The sequence below is a fragment of the Glandiceps talaboti genome, chromosome 14, assembly GCF_964340395.1.
Source record: "Glandiceps talaboti chromosome 14, keGlaTala1.1, whole genome shotgun sequence".
Lineage (NCBI taxonomy): Eukaryota > Metazoa > Hemichordata > Enteropneusta > Spengelidae > Glandiceps > Glandiceps talaboti.
The window spans coordinates 4,714,985-4,738,301 of NC_135562.1; the positions used below are offsets into that span (position 1 = coordinate 4,714,985).

The window sequence follows — 23,317 nt, forward strand, 5'->3', positions numbered from 1 at the left end:
AGGAATATGGGAACATCTACATATGTGTATTTATTGTCAGTTACTAGAAATTTCTGTGCATCAGTAATGTGTTAAATTGGCTTAGATGAGGGTACATACAAGAGCCCTGGGCACATACCTAATTTAAGAAAATTAAGGTGATTCATTGAAAATTTATCAGATAAATCATTCTTTAAATGTTGTCAGTGAAGGGTCAAATTGGATTAGATGGAGGCACATATCTATATTGGGAAAGTCTGGGTGATTAACTGAAAATTGATCAGTTTCAATCATTGTTTAAATATCACCTTAATCTTAAAATCTAAAGGATTTTGAAATGCAACCATTTATATAATCCTCCTTGGGAGGAGGATCAAGATTGGCTATCTTTGAAGTAAGGACGATTGCTTGCATAGAAATAAATTGCATTAATCTGAATCTCACCATCTCCCTTAAGATCAGCTTGTGCCTTTCCTTGTCCAATTTAGTTTTACCAGCATTTGAGGTGCCTCCTGTTCCTTTAGACAGCTTGCTGACATTACTGTAACAGATAGAAAAAAGACCCACTTCTACATCAGACAACATACATTTGTATCAAGAACTATGCTTGTCAACATTACTGGCCCTCAAGATGTGTTCCTGGATTGCAAGGCATGGATGAATAAATTATGTTAATGAGATAATATTGATTAAATATGCACTAATAGAACCAAGTACTGTAACGACATGCTGATATCATAACAATATGACAAATACATGGTACATGAACATAACATAACAGTCGCATGATAAGCAATGATACAAATACTGAATTAAAAAAAAACAATATCAGATTATGGATGTAAACACAGGATAAAATGAATGCATGATTATGGATGTTTCTTATCAAACCAAGATGGTGATCGTCTGCCCTTTATGCATAAAAATGAAAGCATACTCGGAACTGAAATTTGTTGTTAATATTCTGAGGCTGGCTTTATCGCTTTTGACTTAAATTAGAACCCATTGTGTACAGTTTGCAATAATATTGTCAGGATAAAGAAAATTTTGCACCAAGCTTTGCAATGATTCAAAATATAACTAAACATTGTAAACTTGGTCTAGAAACTTTACTGCGTAAAGAAAATATAGGATTAGTTCTAGCACTTGCAAGGCAGAAAATCAGCATCTTGACTGCCTGAATGCCACACACATAGACATCCTTAACATCCATGCACCAGATTATATTTAATGAACTTGAAACAGGCTGCGGGCAGAAAGAAAGGGTCTGACCGAGAGAAAGTTTGAGTGATACGGTCACAAAATGCTAAGGTGAGATAGACACTGGAGGTGATACTAGTACACAAACCTGCTGTCGAGTAGTGTCTGCCATTGATCCAAGCTGTCAGTTGGAAATGATAGTTAAAGTAGGAGAGTGAGGTAAAGACAAAACAGGACAGTCCCATAGCCAAGTGTTGTGAGTGCGTTAGTATAGAGAACATAGCTGCAGTATCATGCACAAAGTGAGTGGAAATTTTTGACAGTCACTTATCCATGGCCATTCCCATTCCGTATTGTAAGGCATCTATTAAAGCACCCTTCCAAGCAGTGTGGTGCAATCCAATCTTTAGTTGGGAACACTGCAATCCATTCCCATTCCTTATGTAAGGTATGTAACCATTTGACTGGGCAGGATGCTAAGTTCGAATTGCTCATTGTCGATTGGTTATCAAAGATAAATAACTACCCTTCTGGGCAGTATGGCGAGATTCAATTGTTCATTTCTAATTCCTTATCTAAGGCATCTATCAGTATTATAAGATCCAATCAATTGTTAGGATTACAAGAACAATTTATTTTGCAGTTGTGTAAACTTTCAAAAAGTGGAGACTTCATTGCAATGGCACTTCTCATAATCAATTCAATTAAGTAAGTCCATTTCATTGTATACACCAATACCTTGAAACAATCAAGCCTGGCTGCAAAAAAGGAATGATTTATCTTTCACATCATATTCTTTTAATATTTGGCCAAACTTCATGCTGTAAGAAATGCTGATGAACAAAATATTTTAATATTAAAAGCATTTATCGAATATTTTTCAGCAATGAAAGTTGAAATTATTTGCAGTATGAAATTTCTAAAAGAAGCTATGCCTTTATAAATTACATCTTGTAGCATTTACACGATACTATGCACCTTAATGATGCTATGAGTATTTAGTAATGAAAATTAAATTTGAGACTAGAGAGATTTAGCATTATTCACTAAACTGTTACAATGACAAAGCATCTGTTTCTGAGTAATAACATTTTAAATTGAAACATGTTTAAGTACTCTACTTTATCTGGATCAGATGAAAGTGACTTGTCTCAGTGACATAAACCAATATAACATTAATTATAGCTTTATCATATGCATCCCCCCAAACACACCTTCAAAAGTGTGAGGACTTGACGATTGAAGGGTTAATCCCACAACATCACCTTTTTATCAACCTTTGGACCACAGACAATTTATCTCACCAAATAATGTTTCCAAGAAGACAGAAAGAACTTTTACGTTTTTTGTCAATGATAAATGCAAGGTACCGTAGTTCATACAACTGTACTTCAAAGTTTCAATAACACTTTAACATTGCAATTAATAGTTCTCTCTTTTATACCTTTTCTATGAAGTTATTGAGTACAGTGCCTATAACCTCTTTGCCATTATGTAGTTATAACAATAACAATGCTAAATCTCTCTATTTTACAGGAAGTAAATATTAGAAGACTTCACCTGCAGGACTGACTTAAGTCTTCCATAACTTGCTTGAATTTCTTCTCAGGATGAGGTCTCTCTTTAGCTATCATTTCATTGACTTGTTTCATACCCTCTTCCTGCAAGAACAAAACAATCATATCAACTCATGATATATTCTGTGCCTAAGGGATCAATTTCCCTAAATGTCAAAGTTGTAAACAGTACCATATGAAACCTTGATTGTGACCGCATTGAAATAATAACAAAAATTTTGAGATTCACAATCTTTTTCAAGGAAACTGACACTATTTTATTTTCCCCAAAGAGTTAACGCAGTATTCAGTGCACATGTATCACTCAAAATTTGTTTAAAATGCTACGTTTTAGTTCATAATATTTCTTACAAACTCATTTTCATCCTTACCAATTTATCAGCAATCTTGTACAGAATGTTCTGATTGTACAGTCTCCGTCTGTGGTCCTCCCATGGAAATTGGACATACACACATGGTTTCTTCTCACTGTATGGCATATGATAGTAATATTTGTCATTGGTTACAGGTTTGATTGGTTCTGTTGTTGAATCATACTTGGGTTTCACTACCTGTGGTTCTTCTTCTTCACTGTCACTTGAATCAAATGACTTTGGTATGGTGTGTATGTTGGTACCGTCCATGTTGTTTCCTTGGTTGCCTGTTGGTAGAAGGTTTTACTATTTACAATTTTGAAAAAACAAAACACTTTCTAACAACTTAGAAACCTTTTCTGAGTAAGTTGTTTCTTAATCCTTTGCATTCATGGAAACAAGCCTAGATTAACAATGTGAATAAGGATATGCTAGACAATTATTAAACAATTGATTAATCAATCAACCAATCAACCAATCAATCAATCAATCAATCAATCAATCAAAAAGTACTATTGTGCCAGACTCCAAAGATCATTGTTCTGTTCAATTGTGCAAAAGTGGTCAATTCAAACCAAATGCTCGACAATGTTTGAACAAATATCTCTTCAGTTTGTTCTTGAAAGTGTTCAGATTTAAACAGGACGGTACACTAATTAAATTGTATGTTTTCTATGTCATATCATGCATATGTCTGCAATTGTACTGTACCAAATTAAACATGCAAACCCAAAACAGTATCTTTTTACAACTCCTTAAATTTTCTTCATGCATGAATTTTATTTCTGGCTAAAGGGTCCTGTCATTTCCGAATTCGATGGGCAGGATTTTCCTTTCTAAACTTGATTATCTCCTGTACTATTCTATCTAGTTAAATATCAAATGTGTGTGCAATTTATTACATGTAATGTAAACGTTTCTGGAAGTAAGTACATATTCCAAAAATATGATCAAAACTAATTAAGACTAAGCTCAAGACATCAAACTGTTGTTGATTTTTGAAACAAACTATTATTACTCTATGGTTTACACATATATAAAGAAAATGTATCATTCATTTTTTTATGAAACAAAATTCCATATCATAGACATCACTTGGTACAACTTCAATCTTGAGAAAAAAATGTGACATTAAATAAATACAATGTGGGTTAGGATGGCAATGAAAGTATATGAACAGTTAGTTGTCAGTTCCCATTAAATTACCACACACCTGCAAGAGAGGGATTATTTATATGGAATGCTTTCTAAAGATCCTTTACATGAAAACTCAGATGTTATAAAGTTCTATGAGAGCAGAAATATTTTAACTTAAGCAAGATGCTAAGTATCTTTCATAAAACCTTCTTAATACCATCTGGACAGGATAGATATAAATGACAGGGGAAGTTGTAAAGAGTTGTCTCATACACCAGGAATCACAGGATGTCTTTATATCTGTACAGTAATTTACTGAATGGCACTCAAAACAGGTGCATACTCAAAAATGCTGATCCTCTGGGTCATACAGCTGTCAATTTATTAGTAATAATTTTGCTTAACGCAGCAACTGTACAATGATGCAAACACTGCATTAACATTAATACTACTATAAGGCAAGATATAATTGTGTACATCCTCTTGATATGGTGTATGATGAAACATTTATGTCCCAAATATGGTTTTGTGGACCACAATCAGTCAAGTGGCACAGCAAAGGATCCAGCCGCCCCAATCTAAGGCAGGCAAATCAATATTTGAGCTGCAAGGATAATGATGTTAGGTGCAGTAGTATTAATCTGTAAGGTAGGCTGTGATGGAGCATCTTCACACATCACATCAGTCAACTGTCCCCTTTCATAGAGTGACACAACGTATCTTACAGTCTACAGTTAGTATTTGATAAGCTGCATTACATGTTGAAAGTGTGATATAAGGGCATGAAAGGGCACTGGAAAGAAGTTGGCCATGTAATAAATGGCTAAAAGTGTTCACCAAATTGCAAACACAGCCATCTGGTGATATAATAATTAATTACGTTTAATGAAAGAGTCCCAGAAAACACAAGTAGAGGTTAGAATTAGAAGTTTTTATAGGGTTGTAGAGAGTGAAAGTGGCATGAGTGCAATGTTTTTGAAGACATGAAAAAAATATAATTGAATTCGTCTTTTTTTATCATAAACAAAAGCACCTACATATGCACATGTATACAACATAAATTGAAGTTGGTTGACTTTAAACAGAGATAACAAAAATTCTGTTTAGACAATTCAAAAATTAAAAAAAAAATAACATAAAATAAAGAGGGAAACACAACATAAATACCTTCTTGACCTAAAGAGTGAGATCATGGAGAACTGATAAATGTGACTGGATATCCTAGAAAAAAATAAGTGATACACAGCAGCATCCAATACATACAATACAGAGAACTGAAAATAATACAGGCAAGAACAGATGCAACAAACAATAGTAAAGTAAACAAGACATACAGTATAACATGCAACAATTGTCTGGTCTCAGGCATCCAATACTAGAGTGGATCGGTTAATAAATAGTTCTACATTAAGTTTCAAATATCCAAGAGCCAAATACCCATGCATAAAACTTGAGATATGGCAACCCAATCCAGTTGTGACAATGACAGCTAGTACATGCATGGCCTTCATATACTAATGCATTCACATTGCTTGATATTCAAAATTACAACATGTAGTTGTTTGTAAAAATGACTTGCAGTTAGTTGAAAGTATTTTTTTAGTAATTCATTTGATAAATACAACCATCTTTTTCAACTTGTTTTCATTGCATCCCACAATGTTAATGATGCAGGGACATTGCACCCTCAAGCAGGAGAATAATCAAAAACCAACCCATGCACAACTTGATGCAAAACCTGCACTGGACTTAAGTGCATAACTACTGTCCATTTCTGTACACTATATACTATCTCTTACTTAGTTTCATAAATTTCATTATTTTGTATAATTTTCTGATGTACACATGTGGGACAATCATTCTAAAACTCACAAACAGGCCTTATGCACATATTTTTAATACGTTTTGTTCAAATTTTGTCATATCTACGGAATTACTCGACATATCAAAGGCAGTTCTGGCCACAAACATGCCTTTCTAATGTTCCTGAAAACCTAACAATGTGGTGACATTAATTCAAAGTTCATTTACATCATTCATTGTACATAGCGAGTACATTTCACCAACACTGGAGCACACCATGTAATGAGGCTGGTAATTTTGTCAAATACCATTCCCTAATACCAACCCAACAAGGGAAATTATTCAAGTTAATAACCCACTTTCTTGTAATTAAGTTAAACTTGCTTCAACCCAACTTTAATTTGTTAGACCCAATAAACTAATGTTAGTAAAAACCTGGTGTTCGAAACACAAGTGCAAAGTTAATTTTGTATGGAGGTATGTCATCTTAAACAATTAATACACATAAATTATATAATTGAAATTATCATAGTTTGTTCCTAAATTGTGAAAAAATCACTAACATGAAGGTTTGTCAGAATTTCCTTCCAATTCTATAGCTGAATATGATATTGTACAGAGTGGTGAAAGATTAATTATGACTGAATTTCAGTGCTGCCAAGTATATGTAGAGATGTACATCTCAACATAGAGAGTATAACAAAATATATTTACAGGGCTGATTCTTAAATTGTACAATGTATAAGTGTATACAGAAATCACAATCCTCATCAACATCAGCTTTGACTTTTCCATGTTTCCTTATTAGTTAATCTTTGTACCTTAACCCTTACTGTATAATCTAGTGCACCAATTGCTTTGTACTGGTCAAGTGCCACCAAAAAAGATGATCTTGTTTGTTTGGATTTTTTTGCTTTGTTGGTTTTGGGGAATATTTTGCATCAGGGGAGTAAATTACAATGTAGTCACATATTGTCAGGTATGTTTCAGACATATTTAACACACAAACAAAATTAGTGCCAATGTAAAAGAAAGGGAGGCAGAACTTGTTGGTATGGGAATGGAAATGTTTTCTCCATTGGAAGGAGATATACATGAAAGAAGAAAACATCAACAATGATGCAAATGAGTAATTGGCTAATAGGAAGTCAATGTTTGGAAGAAAAAGTTACACTAACTCTCCCTTCCATAATGGTGATCTGCACTGAACGATTTGTTGTTGTGATCACCCCTTTAATCACTCAGTACAAATGTTTTTAGCTCATGTTTGAGAGGAGTGCCAACCACGACAATTCTTTCAGTCTGTTGTCATCAGTGCAAACATTATAATATATTTTGTTATCAGATGTTACTGAGAACAACTCATTTGATCATAAGTGGCATGTGACGAGTTCACGAAAGTTGTTCTTATCTTACCAGAGACAATTTAACTGTGTGTATTCTGTGCATGACTTACCTATACTGAGTTCAAAACTGACAGGTTTGTCTGCAGTTTTCTTGTCAATCATATCAGCATCAAGAACACATGCAAATAAGAAGAATTCTTCTTTCCTTCCTGCTGCATTCTGTAAGTTGGAAGAACATTAAGAGTTAGGTACTACTGATGGCATTTACCTAAAGGAACATATTGTCGTGAAATCAACACAGTGAGGGCACCGTGTCGATTTCACGACAATATTTGTAACTGATAATAGTCACATAAAAAGCATTTCTAAGATGCATGACATTGTTCCAAGTGAACTGTTAGTCTTACAGTCCATTTCAAGTTATAATTCACTGACTTTGTTTTCTCTTGCTTTAACGCTCAGGGCACTAAAAGACAAGGCTAAGTGGCATCCGGTCAACAAATTTCCTTATTAACAATGTATTTGGACCAAAATTTTCATTATTATTAATCATTATCATTGAACTACTTACTTCTGATATTGGCAGTGCTGGTTCTACTTCAACACCAATACTTCCAGACTCCAGTGTCTTATCTGACACCTCCGTCTTCACTGCTACTAGAAGTCTACCTCGATACATGCACCCCTCACCCAGACCCTCATTCAACTGTTTGTGTTCATTCAATGCACTGTACTCTCTCAATGAACCATACAAATTGATCCAACTGGGTCCAAATGTTGGCAGAAAACCTGTGATTTTAAAGAAAATCTCTTTCAACTTTGACTTTGGTTATGAACATAGTTTTATGCAGCTATATACAATGCAATATTATGAGTCAACATCACTGTCATGTAACCTTAAAATTTCTTTAAAAAGACAAAAAAAGAAAAACACAAATTGATGTCTTCAATGTCTTTGTAACCATATAATACACTGTGTAATATACATTACATTTTGATAGAACTTTAGTCTCTTAGAACAAAACTGCAGAATCTGCTTGTAGTGAGAATATCATGGTTTCAGTACTTCCAACTGAAAATGCAAACTACAGACACTCCTATGATGGAGGAAAACAGTGAAAAACCAGAGAACACTTACTACATGTACATATTTTAAAAACATAATCATAGTATGCACGTGTGGTGTAGTGTGGTGTAGTGACGTGTCGTGTAGTTTATTTGGCACAAAACTACATTATGAAAAATACAAAATTCATGGCCAAACCTAGAATTACACTGAAAAAAAATTTGTTTTTCAACTTACCACATTCACCCTCATTTGAGATTCGACTCAAATCAATGAAATGTGTGCCAATGATATCATCAATGACACTGTCTTTATCTCGTAGTTCTATCTTCATTCTTCTACACAGAGGTGGAAACATCTCAGTGAACACTATCTGTTCATTCCAGCATGGATAGTATTGATGCTTCTTTACCGTGGTACGAGACTAATAAATAAACAACATCAATCAACGTTTTGTGAATGAGCGCTTTAGAAAGTAAATTGCTAGACAACAGTCAAGTTCAAAGGCATCAGCTCATAGTTGCCATAAGTGTATGGTTGATACACAGCTAATAAATTATACTGGTTCAAGCACTCACAAAGTAACTTATATTTACAGGGATTTCCAGAAGTTTTCAAAGTTGGTCAACTTGCACCATTTCTGGAAGGTTTTTTTGTATATAAGAAAGTCCCAGAGAACAATATTTAATTTTTTATTCAATTTTGTTCAAATTCTTGCATTGACTGAAATAAAATCTTGTACAGGTGAAACTGAACGAGGTCATAAACTTCTTTTTTGGTAGTAGTTGATTCAAACCTTTGTCATAAACTTTCTGGCAATCCACACACATATTCTCTATTGTGATTGATTTTAAATGTCAAGGCAACATGTAATGGAAGCCTGACATATTGACCAAAGATGAGGTCTATTAATTTTTACTACATACCTTTTTTCAATCAAAATGGTAAATCACAAAGACATGTCTTACAAAGCTATTCAGCACATGGTTTTAAATTAATATGCATACATCTGTAAATGGCAATTATAATATCTCACCTTTTGTCCAGCAAAAGATACTTGTACATAGGGATCAACTAAATCTTTAATTTCACCTGTGAAGACTTTCTTCACATTAGCAAGCATGCCTGAGTTCATGATTGGCAAACCTTCAGCTTTGTACACTTTCACAATAAACTGTCCCATCTGCCTTTCAGCAGGGATACCATCAGGTAGAAGTAAGTTGCTGAAGGTAAAATGAAATTAAAATATGTCAGGTTTAATTGCTTATCATGTGACCAGCTTACATATATACTGGAAAATCAAAAAGATAGTAATAAATATTGTTATTAATATATAAACCTACCTAATGTAGTATAATGATCTACAATAAATAAGTTACAAGCAAAAATCTACAATGTGTATATTAATTTGAGATGATTTTTCTTGCATTTTGCCTGTTGCAATAAATTTAATGTAATCTGTTGGCAGTCCCATGAGAATGGTTTATATATAATTGGTCTTACTTTTAAGTACTCAAATAAAGTGTATAGGTTAAGCAAATGGTTGTCTAAAATTTACATTCTAATCTTCAGTTACATTGGAATACAATCCTTCAAAAAGCCTTTTGAGGCTGGGGCAAATCTGGTTGGCAATTCTACTTCCATTGCCATGTCTGCTATTATAGCATATCTTGTTTGTTACCAAGTGCAATTGACTTGGGAAGTAAACTAGACCTCAGAATAAATCCAATCTTTTTTAATTGTATCCTACTGGGATATAACAATAATTGTTTCCATAGAAAATGTATAGTGTTACTGATAGAAGAGTTGACATATTGAAACTGATATTCTGAGGATCCTTTGACCTAAACCAGCCTACATATATTGGCCTCTAATCTGCTAATGGGATGCCCCAGACCTAAAGATAAGAAGTGTCTTATTAGAAGCTGATCTAACTGACAGACAGGTGGGCAAGTTGAAAGTATAATATTCTGAGAATCCCTTGTAAGAAACCCTCAACCTGACCTGACCAAATGACCTGTGCTTTGCCGAGGGACCTTGCATGTATCTAAATATTAACGGTATTCGATGAAAATTGGATTTAACAGATACATGAGTTGACAACTCGAAACTCTGATATTGTAAGAATCCCAATCTTGACCTGACCAAATGACCTGCACTCTGCCAAGGGACTTTATCTATAGATTAACTCCTTTCTTATGAGAGTATGATTTAACTGAGATGAGTTGACAACTTGAAACTGTGATATTGCAAGAAACCCTTAACCTAACCTGACCAAATGACCTGTGCTCTGCCAAGGGAATTTATCTAGAGAGATTAATTATCCAGTGAGATGCCACTACCGTTACTGAATTTTGCATGGCATATTACCAGCACTGATCATAGCGTACGTCAAAGGTTAAAAGCAATATAAATATAGAAAAATTTAAGTGATCTTTCTTAATTGAATTTCAAAAACATGTCTCATTTTTAAATTTACTACATGCCTTGGGATATTCACAATACAAATTTTTAAAACATGTCTTTGATTTAGAGTTTAAATTAGACTGCAGATATTTGTAGCTGCAAGTAAATAATAATTCAAGAACAAGAGTATATGATTATTAGCTAATGAAGGCTTGCAAGCTATGGACAAATGTACTGTAAAATTTATAAATATCAGGGGGTAGTTTTAGTCTTCATCTTGTATTGTATTTATATTTTGATCAAATATTTCAAAATTTAGTAGGAGACCCATAAAGATCATAATCTATCTTGTGATAACTAATTTCCAGATTATTAAGGACTTATTTTTATTGTCATAAGCATTTTTTTCAAAAGTCTTAAACTCCAACATACCCACTATAAATACGTAATAAGAAACATACATTTTTTTCATGGGCTGGAAATATTTGTTATTAATAAAATACTGTGAAAAATATGTAACATTTACTAATATCTACAAACAAATGTATGTCAAAATATGTAAAATGAAAGTACATATATTTCAAAAATTCTTGAATATACATGTTAAAAAATATTTTGAGTGTGTTTGGATGAATAATAGATCTTGAATGTTCTATAGTTGGATGATGTTTATGGGACAAAATAATTCTTATTAGAGTAATTTTATAAAATTACAGACAGTATGAATTTCTTGTGAGATATACATGCAGCATAGTCAAGATGGAAAAAAAGGTATATTTTTGAAATGAATGTGAACAGTTTACTATTGGCAAGTGCTTTCATGCAAGTCTTAATTCATGCAAAAGTTGAAAGGTTAGAGTTGAAAGGTTAGAGAAAGTACAAGGAAGACAACAGGTACCTTGGACCAGGGCAACTGTTCAATATAGAAGACAGAAAAAAAAACATACAAACAACAGTAAAGAGCCCACTTAACCATCAGCAAGACTGTGCTGTGCTAAAAAGTCGGAGTACAAGAAAAAATTGACTCCAAAGCTCAAAAAATGAGCCAAATGTTAGTTGTCAATTGATATCAAAAAATTGAGAATTGAAAAATATGGAGGCAACCAATTGCAATGTTCATTACACAAACACTTGACGAAGCATGCAAGCCAGTGCCGGCATTCAGTTGAAGTCGGCCATATTAGATTAATTTGTGAATTATGGGTAAATATATCAATTGCTGTGATTTCATATATACTACACAAAAAAACTAAGTGCCCATTTTCAAAGTTCCAAAATGCAGTTGCATTTGTAAGACGTTTCCCTGAGTACCTATTGGTAGGTGATTTCACTAATTAATTTCATGGATGAGAGGGGTAGACCTTGACTGGGAGAGAGTATAATCTTTATATATGCCTGTTCATCCATCCTGTCATGAACAATTCAGTTTCCCATACATAGTTTCAAATTCATTAGCCACTTGGTAACCAGACAAAAGTGGTAATTGGTTACTTTAATAACCCTTTCTGATCCCACTCTTATTATCTACATGTAAATAGTGAACTTATTTTAATAATTTCATATATATTCCAACATTTTGACATTGTTGTTCCTTCAGCCTGAAGTCAGAAACTTTAATGTCAACATAAGTATGGATGTTTCTGGACTCTGGGTTCATGTTTAATCATCAGTTTTAGACATCAAATACTGCTTTTCATAAAGTCAGAAAACTACTGACAAAAATTAAATTTTTTACTGACATCTCATCTCTCTGGTAAGACATACAACATAAGCCCACAGAAGTACATCCCTAATGATGTTGAGGAGATGTCGACAGAAATCTGGGAAAATTATTTTCTGACTGTGAGTAGCAGTATTTTTCATATCATATATAAGTGTTGATGAATATTCAATTTATTGTAGAGTTGGAAAAAAGTAAAATGCAAACTGCATTATGGAACCAGAAAAGGCCAACTACACTAAACAGATATATATGATAGAATTGCAATTGCTATTCTACACCTCACAGTTACCATGGCTTTAATCTACAAGATACATATAGAAAAAAAACTTCCTGTCAAGTATATCTAAAGAACTACATGTACTAACCTACTACTAGCACACTAATGTATATATTTTACACTTGTACAAATTGCAGCTACTCTCTTGTGATTTTCGATGTTGACTCAATAAGCAATAACGGCAAAGTATATTATGTTTTGGCAACATTAAACTACGCAAATGAAATTTGGACATGTCAAGCTATACCTAAAACAAAAGTGTGATTTTACAATTATGGAAAATATTATCAATATCATGCAAAATTGTTAAATAAAGGTATTCACCACCCCTTCTCCCTTGAACATTGATTGCCCTACAGAAAAATAATGTAAACCAAATAAGCAGTTTTAAGAACTCAAATGCTTATTGACAATAACAGTCACAATGCCAAGCTATGCCCACTTACGATTCGATGTCATCCTCATCTTCACTTGTCTTAGGTGGGACTTTCAATCCATCTCCTTTGCCAACAACTGCTATATCAACTTTTAAGTAGCCTTTGCAGCCTCCGTTCATGTCTTCAGGGTCAGTTAAAATGGCCCATTTGTGGTAGAACGTGTGGTCTGAGATGAAAGTTCAAAATGTATACAAGGGTGTCCTCTATGAAAGTCAAGTTGATGCACCAGGACTCGCAATAAACAGTAGTCCACAGCACATTGACCACTAAACACCATGTCTAGACTTCTAAATTTATCATATAGGTGGTAAATTGTTAGACCAATGGAAACCCAGAAATTTGTAACTGAAACATTCACTTGGCTATAAACTCTAACTGCTAAGCGTAGAATGACATTAAATTTGAGCCCCGGTGGAGTACAACACTATTTTGTGACAAATCAAAATGTGGCATTCCCCTATCACTTTATAATATGCTATTTAACTGACAAGAAAACTCTGTTTTTATCAATTTTGACATGTGTTTTACAAACTCACTAAAAGTAACTTTATCAAATTCTATACATCAAATGTCACTTTATGTCTAAAGTATGGGACATCCAAAAGTCAATTTTACCCATTACAATTTACATGTACAATGTACACACACTAAAATATCACCTTTATTGTCAGTCTTTTGCATTTTATACAGATCTTACCTTGGGCTTGGTAGACAGTGCCAACGTCAAATTTAAACTGACCAATAACTGTGCCTGCTCTTAATACGTTACGAGAATGTAATGCCTGCCAATTAACAAAAAATAAATAAAAAATTGGGTATCATTTATTAAAAATATGTTGTCCTTATTCAATATACATAGACTGGACTGTTCACTGCATAACATGCATTTCTTCACAATACTTTTGTGATATAGCATTCAATTTAACTTTTGTTCCAAACACAACTTGAAAATTTTACCTGACATTTTCGACTGCACATTTCAGTCTTTTGTCAACAGATTGACCCACTATTCAGTATGTGACCTTATGGGCATGTGAGCCTAATAAGGGGTTATAGGTGCCTGGAAGTTTTGTGATATGTTGTATTTGTTTCATCATATGTTCAGAATTATACTTCAAATACGTGATTCAAAAGCAAATTATTTATAAAGTTTAGAGTTTGTCGTATTCATGAAATAAAATATTTAATTGATTTGACCATAACAAATCTATCAAAGAAATACACCATATACTTACCTGAAGTTTGATAATTTTGTCAAACAACATTGCTGGTGCAACATGAAAGTCAAAAACAAAGTACTGAAAAAGAACAAACGATACATTCATGAGAAATGAACATTTGGACAGGAGTGACTTTAATAGAAGTAAGCGAGTGTATTTCAAACTAGTTTCACACCTCAGTCATCATTTAGAAGGAATATTATCAAATACATTATTATTAATGAACTTACTATTAAAACTATTGAGGCACAGGTTTGTCTTTCACAGTATAAAGAAGACAAAATTTATCTTACCTCATTGAAGTATGGGCAGTTTGTAGATTGTTTGACACTGGTATATTTCTTGGTATCACCAACAGAGACACACACCAATGGGTCAATATTCAAACCAGCCAGTTGCCGAGCTTCAATCACAGTCACGCTCACCTGCAAAGTGAAATACAAACAGCCATTTAATTAAGAAATGCACAGATTTAGTTCATATATATTTTACAAGTTTTTAACATTGGTTCAGTTTCAACTGAATTGTCCTTCACTGACGTTGAACTTTTTAAAGGTGAACTTAAATTACATCTGTTTAAACAATATTATAAACTGTATTGATGTATTACCACGTGTCTTTTACTAAGTAGTCATTTTAGCCTTTTTGTAATTATTGTAAACAATTTGTTATTTTTAATAGCTTTATTATATTGTTTTACCTTGCTTTTAAATCTATTTTATGTACAGTGCTTTTGAATATTAATAAATAGAAAAGGCGCTTTAGAAAATAAATAAACTTTAAACTTTAATCGCTTTGATCATTGTTTCTGTACCTAACTTTATTTATGTCCCATTATGCACATGAAACTTTTCCATAAATACAGCTTCACTTTTAAAAAAAGGACATTCTATCATATCAGATTCATGAAACAAAAAAAAATGGCAGAAATGTAGAACCAAGTATAACAAATATCTAACAATGAGCTAATGATTATTATCTCTGTCTACATGTACTTACTTGGAAGTCTTGCGGTCGTAGTGAAGCCTGTTCAAGTGGTGGTTTGGCATTATACATTTTCGACATTCTTGGTGAATCAAACTCTTCAACAGACACTGCATCACCTTCATCATCATGTCTTAAGTAGTCACCGTTACCATGGGGTCCAAGATGTCCTAAAATATAATGGCACAAAATATATTCCAGTTACTAACTTTGCACATTGACCCTCCACCAACATCTACGCTTTGCATGCCTGAAATTTTCACTTGAACTTTATTTTCCCAATTTTCACGTTTTTCCACTAAAAATAAAATCCCAGTGAAAAATATTTGCCAAACTTGCCATGCACACCTTCCTAAAATCAGCTAAAATTAGATAGGAGCAAAGCAGTCAACTTCTAAGTAAAACTAAAGTATATTCCATAGCATTTACAAAAGAAGTGTCACATGACGGTGATCTAGCTATTGAAATGAGGGTTACCACTTTAGTCATGGACATCAATACAAGACTTTGTAAGAATGTGTAGTTAACAGAATAGTATGTGGAAAAGGACCATGAAATTCTAACAGAATATTATCATCCACATATAACAAACATGGACATCAAGTGAGTGTCACAGAACCAAACGTGACCAGAACATGTAATGATGTATACAAGTTATTCAGTTAATTAAGATTGCATGGTGTATCTTTAAACAGTAAAATTACATTACAAAAAAGTTAGTTACTTCTGTTCTAACTTTGTATGACTTAGTAAAACCCTTAAAGGGGATTTTGTCTTAGTGTGCAAATGTGATTAAACAATGTATCAAGATCGGTGATACTGATCACAAGGTTTCATGTTGAGATGGACACAATAAAGATAAGATTTAACACACAAACATCCCTGTACACAGTGTTCTGCTCCCTATTTTGTTATTGATAACAAAAATAAATACACATGTAACAAAATACAGAGTAGGCACTGTGTATGGGATGTTAAAGTGTTAACTTTATTGTGTCTATTTCAACAGAAAACCCTGTGGATTAGTCTCACTGATCTTGCTTAATACATCGTTTAATAGCATTTACAAGCTAAGACAAAATCTCCTGTAATGTGAATGTACGGCACATGATTTACTCTAGGATGTAAATTTTCATGTCACAATCACACTGTTTACAGTTTTCTCAACAGATAACTTACGAGTGATAACAAAGCTAATTTATATATACGACAACCTTGACTAACTTCAATCAATCTTATCTGATAAGCGATATTGCAATGATTAATTAAACTTATCTGCCATAAATTTGGATAAGTATTCAGTTTCACCACTACAAAAGTGGCGCAACCTGCTGTCAGTGAGTAAATGAAATTAATCAAGTAAAATCAATTAACAACCAGGAAATAAGTTTCTAATTGGGGTTTGAAATTTATGGCACCGACTACCAAGGATGTGGCATGTTCTGTTTGTTTATAATTAACCATTAAATGAGAAATCTGATGTGTAAAACCTTGATGTAAATCATGACACTAAATAATGAAAACTTATGGAATGAGATCAAAACAGTAATGTGTTTGATGTCCACCTGAACGATATGGCCTTAAACTTTCAACATGAAAATTAGTTTGCATAGGATATGATCATGAACGAATATTTTATCATCCCTGCCCTTCATTAGCTTTAACTCGAGTATTATTTTTTGATCAGACAACCAACAATCTATTCACTAAAAATTGTTAAAATACCAATAATTAAACATTTGTTTATTTTAATTGGATGTTGATTTTACCCATTAGTATAGTAATTATAGGTCAAAATCATTACTGCATTGGGTAGCTGCTTTTGGGTGTGGACCCAAAAATCAATTTTAGATTGGAATTTTTGTACTCTATTATATGTACAGCTACACAAGTATGTTAACGTTTATCCACTGGTGGTTCAATACTGTTCAAGGTGTACACATGAGTAGTTATCACATCTCAGTTTCAGAAAATATTGAATTTGCAGCTAGTGTCAACTTTCCCCTTGCACTATCAACCAAATTAAAGTGAACTCGACTGTTACATATCCTATTAATATTATCATTCTGCCAAATTTTTCATGTGCCAAAATAAACACATCAATTTGACAGACAGTATCTGTTAAATTCTTAATAACTAATATGATATGTGTGTTTACTTTGATATTATAATCTTCATTGATTGTAATGTCAATATTTTGAATACTTGCCTGGGGCATTTAATATGTTGCCATGGCAATCATTGACTACATATCTGTTTTCCTGTATAATAATGAATGATTAGATCATAACATGCTCAAGTTGACAACTGAAGGAAGGATATCCGGTTTTGGTAGAATAACCACAAAGAAACCGTAAAATGAGGCTTAATACCTCATGGTTAGTTTTTATGGGGCCTAATCAATTTATTGTCGCATTAAACCTGCACTGGCTATAACTGGAGTATTACTTAAATTTTCAATTTGACAATCAACAAAATATTTACTGAAAATTCTTAAAATACCAATAATTAGACATTGTACATGTACATATAATTTAAAGGTTCATTGATCTGCATACTGAGTAGTAGTTAGCATTGTGGCTAATGAAGATGATATAGGTAAACTCTATGTACATTTGCCTGGTATTTCACTTGGCTTCCCATTAAAACTTTCAGTACAAGAAATGGGAATTTAATAATCAAGTAAGAAGAATCACAATTTATAGCACATAGAGCAGATAAGTTGTTGACCAAGAAATAAAATGCTTTAAAAAGGTGCACAAGCAGTTCAAAGTTTTTTGCATTGAATCAAATGATCACACTATTTTCTGACATGTCAAGGTAATAAAATTGTACTGCAGGTAACCACAATTGAAATGTTCATGAAAACCTTTCACAGCAATGAGTAGCAAAATGCAGGCCAGACTCAGAGTGCCTTATTACAGTTAAAATGATGTAGGCTTGGTGTTTCACTCATGTGACATGACATGTAATACACACCCTCAGACAATGTCTAATGCAAAAGAAACAACTACATAGGTGTCGTGCACAGTGGGGATGTAGAAGTAGTCAAATTGAAATGTTGATTATCAGTTAGAAAGTAAACAATTGCAGCCATTAAAATCATCACATCCATGTGTTATGTTTTCATTGGATGCCTGTTTCTACTGCACTGTGAAAGAATAGCAATGATTATCAGTGTTCAATGTGAGTGGGCAAAGAATCCTGCTGAGTTTATTGTGTGTGTCTCTGTTATTGTTAGTCTAGATTTGAAATTTGTCTAGCTCTGTGTCAAAAACATAATGGCCCATGAGTGAAACACCAAGCCTACATCATTTTAGCTATAATACATATATTAAAGTTGCGTAGCACACACATGAAGGCTGTTAATACTGTAGACTGTCATCAGGTTATGATTAATTGAGATTTATAATTAAGAGTTTGAATGAAATGAATCATAGGAACCTAATAAACCAGCAGGAAATGAACTAGACTGGTTGTACATGAAATAACTTGTGATGAATTTAAAAGAACCAAACTTTTTCACTTCCTGATTAGGGATGTAGTACTTGGATTTATAGTGTTGTAGTGAGACATTGATCAGCATTTAGAAGGTGCCAACCAAAAGTTGAGATTAACAGTACCTCTGGTGTGCAGCTCACAAGCCTTTGGCATGATGTGACCTGTGGTCACTTCTAAAGTTAACAGAATATAGGTATAGCAGCTAGACTACTGGATGTGATAATAAACGAGGAACAAAGTCTATGAGACGATTTAAGTATTAATATGATAATAGGTGTGACAATCCCTGTACATGAATGTATTTATTACAATCATTTCAAAGTACTTTTATTATCAATGTCCTCAATGTAGAATGCACCTCAGTCATAATGGTTTTAAAAATGGTTTGGAAAAATTAACAATTGTTGATTTCCTTAAAAATTAAAACTGAACCCCAAGTTTCTTTGTATGTTTCAAAAGGTCAAGGAACAACTTTCATTAATATAGAACTGTGCTATGTGACATACGTGTACACTTAACTTGAGTAGACATGTTCCTACATTGAACTGGATGTTGCCGATAACTGCTTTTAAAGTGGCCATATGGATGTGGATTGGGTATTTATTTTGGATTTTTAATTCATATAGCAATTTTATCATGGCGTCCTACTTAAGAAACCAATGTGAAATAACATAGACCAAGTCTGTGTTTGTAACTCAATACATTACAAAATGCTAAAAATGACTAAAAAAAGTTTGTCATTGTACTTACAATCACAAACGTTTTACACAGTTATCAGGTTTTTGCAATGTTTTGAGCTACAAACACAGGCTTGGCATACGTTGTTTCACATTGGTTTTTCAAGTAAGAGGCTATGATAAAATTGTTTTAAATTAAAAATCAAAAATAAATACCCAATCCTCATCCATATGGCCACTTTAAAAGCAATTAACGGCAACATCCAGTTCAATGTAGGAACATGTCTACTCAAGTTGTTAAGAGTACATGAATGCCACATGGCACAGTTCTGTGTTAATGATTCACTTTACTTGACAAGGTATCTATGGCACATTAAATAACTGTTGCGTAAAAGTGAGCAGGAAAGGTTGACTTGTCACTTTTAAGGTTGACTTACCTGAGGCTATTATTCACCATCTCATTATTTTTGTTAGGTGTGTTCATACTTAAACAACAGAGCTCATTCTATCGTCTCATAGTAAATCATACCAAGCTTGAGCCAAGTTGTACGCATTCAAACAGAAATTCAAATTGATTCTTAACAAGATTTTAGAGTTAAGTAAGTAATGTGGGTGCTACAAATTATACAAGCAGTATATAGCAGTAATCAACAGAAGTGTACTTTCTGCTGAAATAATGGCTGGACCTTTCCTTTAATTTAAACCTTAACCTTAATACTTGATTTGTTTTCTCTTACCTAGATCATCTGCAAGGCTTTGTCTACTTCCCATCAATGCTTGGCTGTCTTCATCTTTGGGTCGCCTCTTCTTCCCAAGTTTCATCATAGCCACCATGCCTTTACTAATGCTTTTCACACTGTAAAAGATTAAATTCATCAATGAGATAATTTGTCATTAATTAAACAATGAACTAGCGAGCTGTAAATTATCTGTAATACTTAGAGCATTTTGGGGGCTAATTTCGTTTCATTTTATGACAACACTGTTGGAAGCAAACAAGTTGGTAACAAGGGGACATGTACTTCCTCTCGCAATGAATTGTTGTATCGAATAAAGGGTTCCTACAATAAGGTTCATCACAATTATGAGCAGTTAGTTGTACTTCAATCTATGGGGCAAGCAATTGTGAAGCTAACCCTTGATATTTTAATTGTTAGAATTTTTATGTGATAAAATTTTATTACGGTCACTTCATTTATTCATTTTAACAACATTTCTTGATAGACAGGCTGGATGGCAACACTTCAGTCCACTTGGAAACTCGATAAAACTGACAAAAACCTGTCAAAGAATGGTGAGATGTCAACAAAATGATTTTTGCTGAAGTAGATGTACGTGTGGAATAGAGCTAACAGACTTTAGAAACAATGTCAACTTACTACATGTACCTTGTAAGTTGTATTACATATAATGTAAATATACAAAGTACTCTCGGTGGAACTTTCTTTTCTAAAACTGTCAGAGTATGTGATGATGCAATTACACAAATCTGTCACAGTGGGTGGAAATAGTACAGACAACACAATACTCTTGAAATCATGTTGATCCCAGGTTTCTCATTGCCTTTCAAGTTTTATGGATGTGTAATGTAAAGTGTGCTGCCAGTAATACAAATAAATGAATTTTACTGTAGTGGGAGGAATAGAACACACAATACAATAGTCTCGAAATATTGTTGATCCCTGGTTTCCAATTGCCTTTTATGTTTTATGGATGTGTAAAGTAAAATGTGCTGTCAGTAATACAAATAAATGAATCTCACTGAAGTAGGAAGAATAGAACAGACAACAACAATATTCTAGGAATTGTGTTGATCCCCAGGATTCTCACTGGCTTTCAAGTTTTATGGATATGTAATATCAAATACACTCTCTATGGTGCTTTCTTTTCTAAAATTGTCAAAGAGTGGGTAGAATGGAACAAACAACACTATACTCTAGAATAAAGTTTATCCCCAGGTTTCACTCTGCCCTTTAACCTTTTCACCACCAATTGCCCCCTGGGAATGTTTGTTCTCCACCACCCCCCTCACTGACCACCAGGTGAGAGTGAGTGTTATGTAATCAAATTGATATAAAAATACTTAGAGTTGCTCATTTTTAAAAAATGAGGTATCATTTCATTGGAAAATAAATTCTCTACATCACACTTGCAAATATATGCATTCAAATTCCACAAACACAACCGAAATATGAATTAAAGTAATAAAATATGAATAAAACTAACACAAGTCGTTTATTTATTGACATATCACAAATAAACAAAATATTTATATTACAAATAAAATTCAAAATACCAACATTTATGTTCCTACAAAACTTCTCTTTACTGGTTAAATTGTCAAAATTGGCGAAAATTTGGCAGAAAATGACATTTTGAGTCGTAAAAATTTGAACGAAATTAATTAACGGCTCACTAATCCGATTATGACGCAACAGACGGTGCCGCACCGGCAATGAAAGTGTCTTAAAATATCTAAAGTTGTCACCTTGATACCTTCTGAAAAGTTGGTTTTTGTAAATATAATTCATTATTTAGCAGAACAACAAAAAATTATTATTCAATTTATGCCAGAAATCGGCAAAAATGACCTTAAGTCAGTAGCATCGGCGCCAAAATCGGATGGGCAAAATGGCTTTATTTGCCGACGCATATACCGACCAACGGAAATATGCAGCCTGTGATTTGAACCCACGCCGCGGTAATGTTTTCGTCACATTGAGTTCACACAGCCATCTCCTTTCATTCATAAATGCCATCAAAGTCAAAATTAAACAGAATTTTTCATGAACAGAGCCGTTATTTACATCGCAAACGATGTTAGGGGAGACAATTTTCCGTGTGGCCATGTTGAAATTTGAATTTTACCGTTAAAAAACGCATTCAAAAATGTGATCGGAAAATCTTCAGATTGTGTGTAATCTACCGCCCACATTGTACCACTGACCAGTATAAATTGAACTTGTATGAGTATTATTCATTATTGAACATTACCAGAAAGAAATATGACCAAAATAATTACTTTTGGAGCTAAATACTGGCCCCAAGGCCATAGTATGAGCGAATGCTACGGGTCAACAAGTTACGCAATTTGCCAACTTTCACTACGGCAACGGTGAATTCCCCGCCGGTAGATCACTCGGCCCTCGTGGTAGTTCTGAAGCCTATACCGTTCCCACAACCGACCTGATGTATTCAACTATGTTTTTGAGTAAAAATTCAGTGGAAATTTCTCAGGACAGTTGTCAAAATGACATCGTAGGAGATGCAACGTGAGCCGTTAATTACTTCCGCGTTGTTGAAATTCGATCTTTCTGGCGAAAAACGCACACAAAAATTATGATCGCTCGTCTTTCCAATCGTGCTAGAAAACCATCCACTAACATGTGTTCAAAATGGCAGACTATATAAACAAGGCTAATACGCATGTGTGGAACTAGTTATGGCAGCAAGTTTTGCAGCAATAGCTGCCGTTAAACGGTTTGAACGTCGTAGTAGTTGAATGACCTTTGGCGTTCCCGCTGTAGCGGGAATCGGTGGGCGCCCTAGAGCGTTCCCGCTGTAGCGGGAATCGGTGGTGAAAGGGTTAAGTTGTATGGATGATGATATAAAATATACTCTCTGTGGTATT

The 23,317-nt window shown here is 33.7% G+C and overlaps 1 protein-coding gene across 1 annotated transcript in view; it reads right to left on the minus strand.

The window, feature by feature from the left end:
* LOC144445927 (otoferlin-like) overlaps positions 1–23,317 on the minus strand; it is a 133,634-nt gene that overhangs the window by 54,176 nt on the left and 56,141 nt on the right. The window contains exons 6-19 of the mRNA XM_078135569.1: positions 20,424–20,542; positions 15,524–15,678; positions 14,818–14,949; positions 14,540–14,602; positions 14,002–14,086; positions 13,314–13,470; positions 9,498–9,684; positions 8,699–8,885; positions 7,967–8,184; positions 7,506–7,614; positions 3,128–3,396; positions 2,740–2,840; positions 1,328–1,360; positions 424–520 (exon numbers count right to left, since the gene is read on the minus strand). Coding sequence (XP_077991695.1) covers positions 424–520; positions 1,328–1,360; positions 2,740–2,840; positions 3,128–3,396; positions 7,506–7,614; positions 7,967–8,184; positions 8,699–8,885; positions 9,498–9,684; positions 13,314–13,470; positions 14,002–14,086; positions 14,540–14,602; positions 14,818–14,949; positions 15,524–15,678; positions 20,424–20,542 — 1,912 coding nt within the window. The remainder of the gene's footprint in view (positions 1–423; positions 521–1,327; positions 1,361–2,739; positions 2,841–3,127; positions 3,397–7,505; positions 7,615–7,966; positions 8,185–8,698; positions 8,886–9,497; positions 9,685–13,313; positions 13,471–14,001; positions 14,087–14,539; positions 14,603–14,817; positions 14,950–15,523; positions 15,679–20,423; positions 20,543–23,317) is intronic.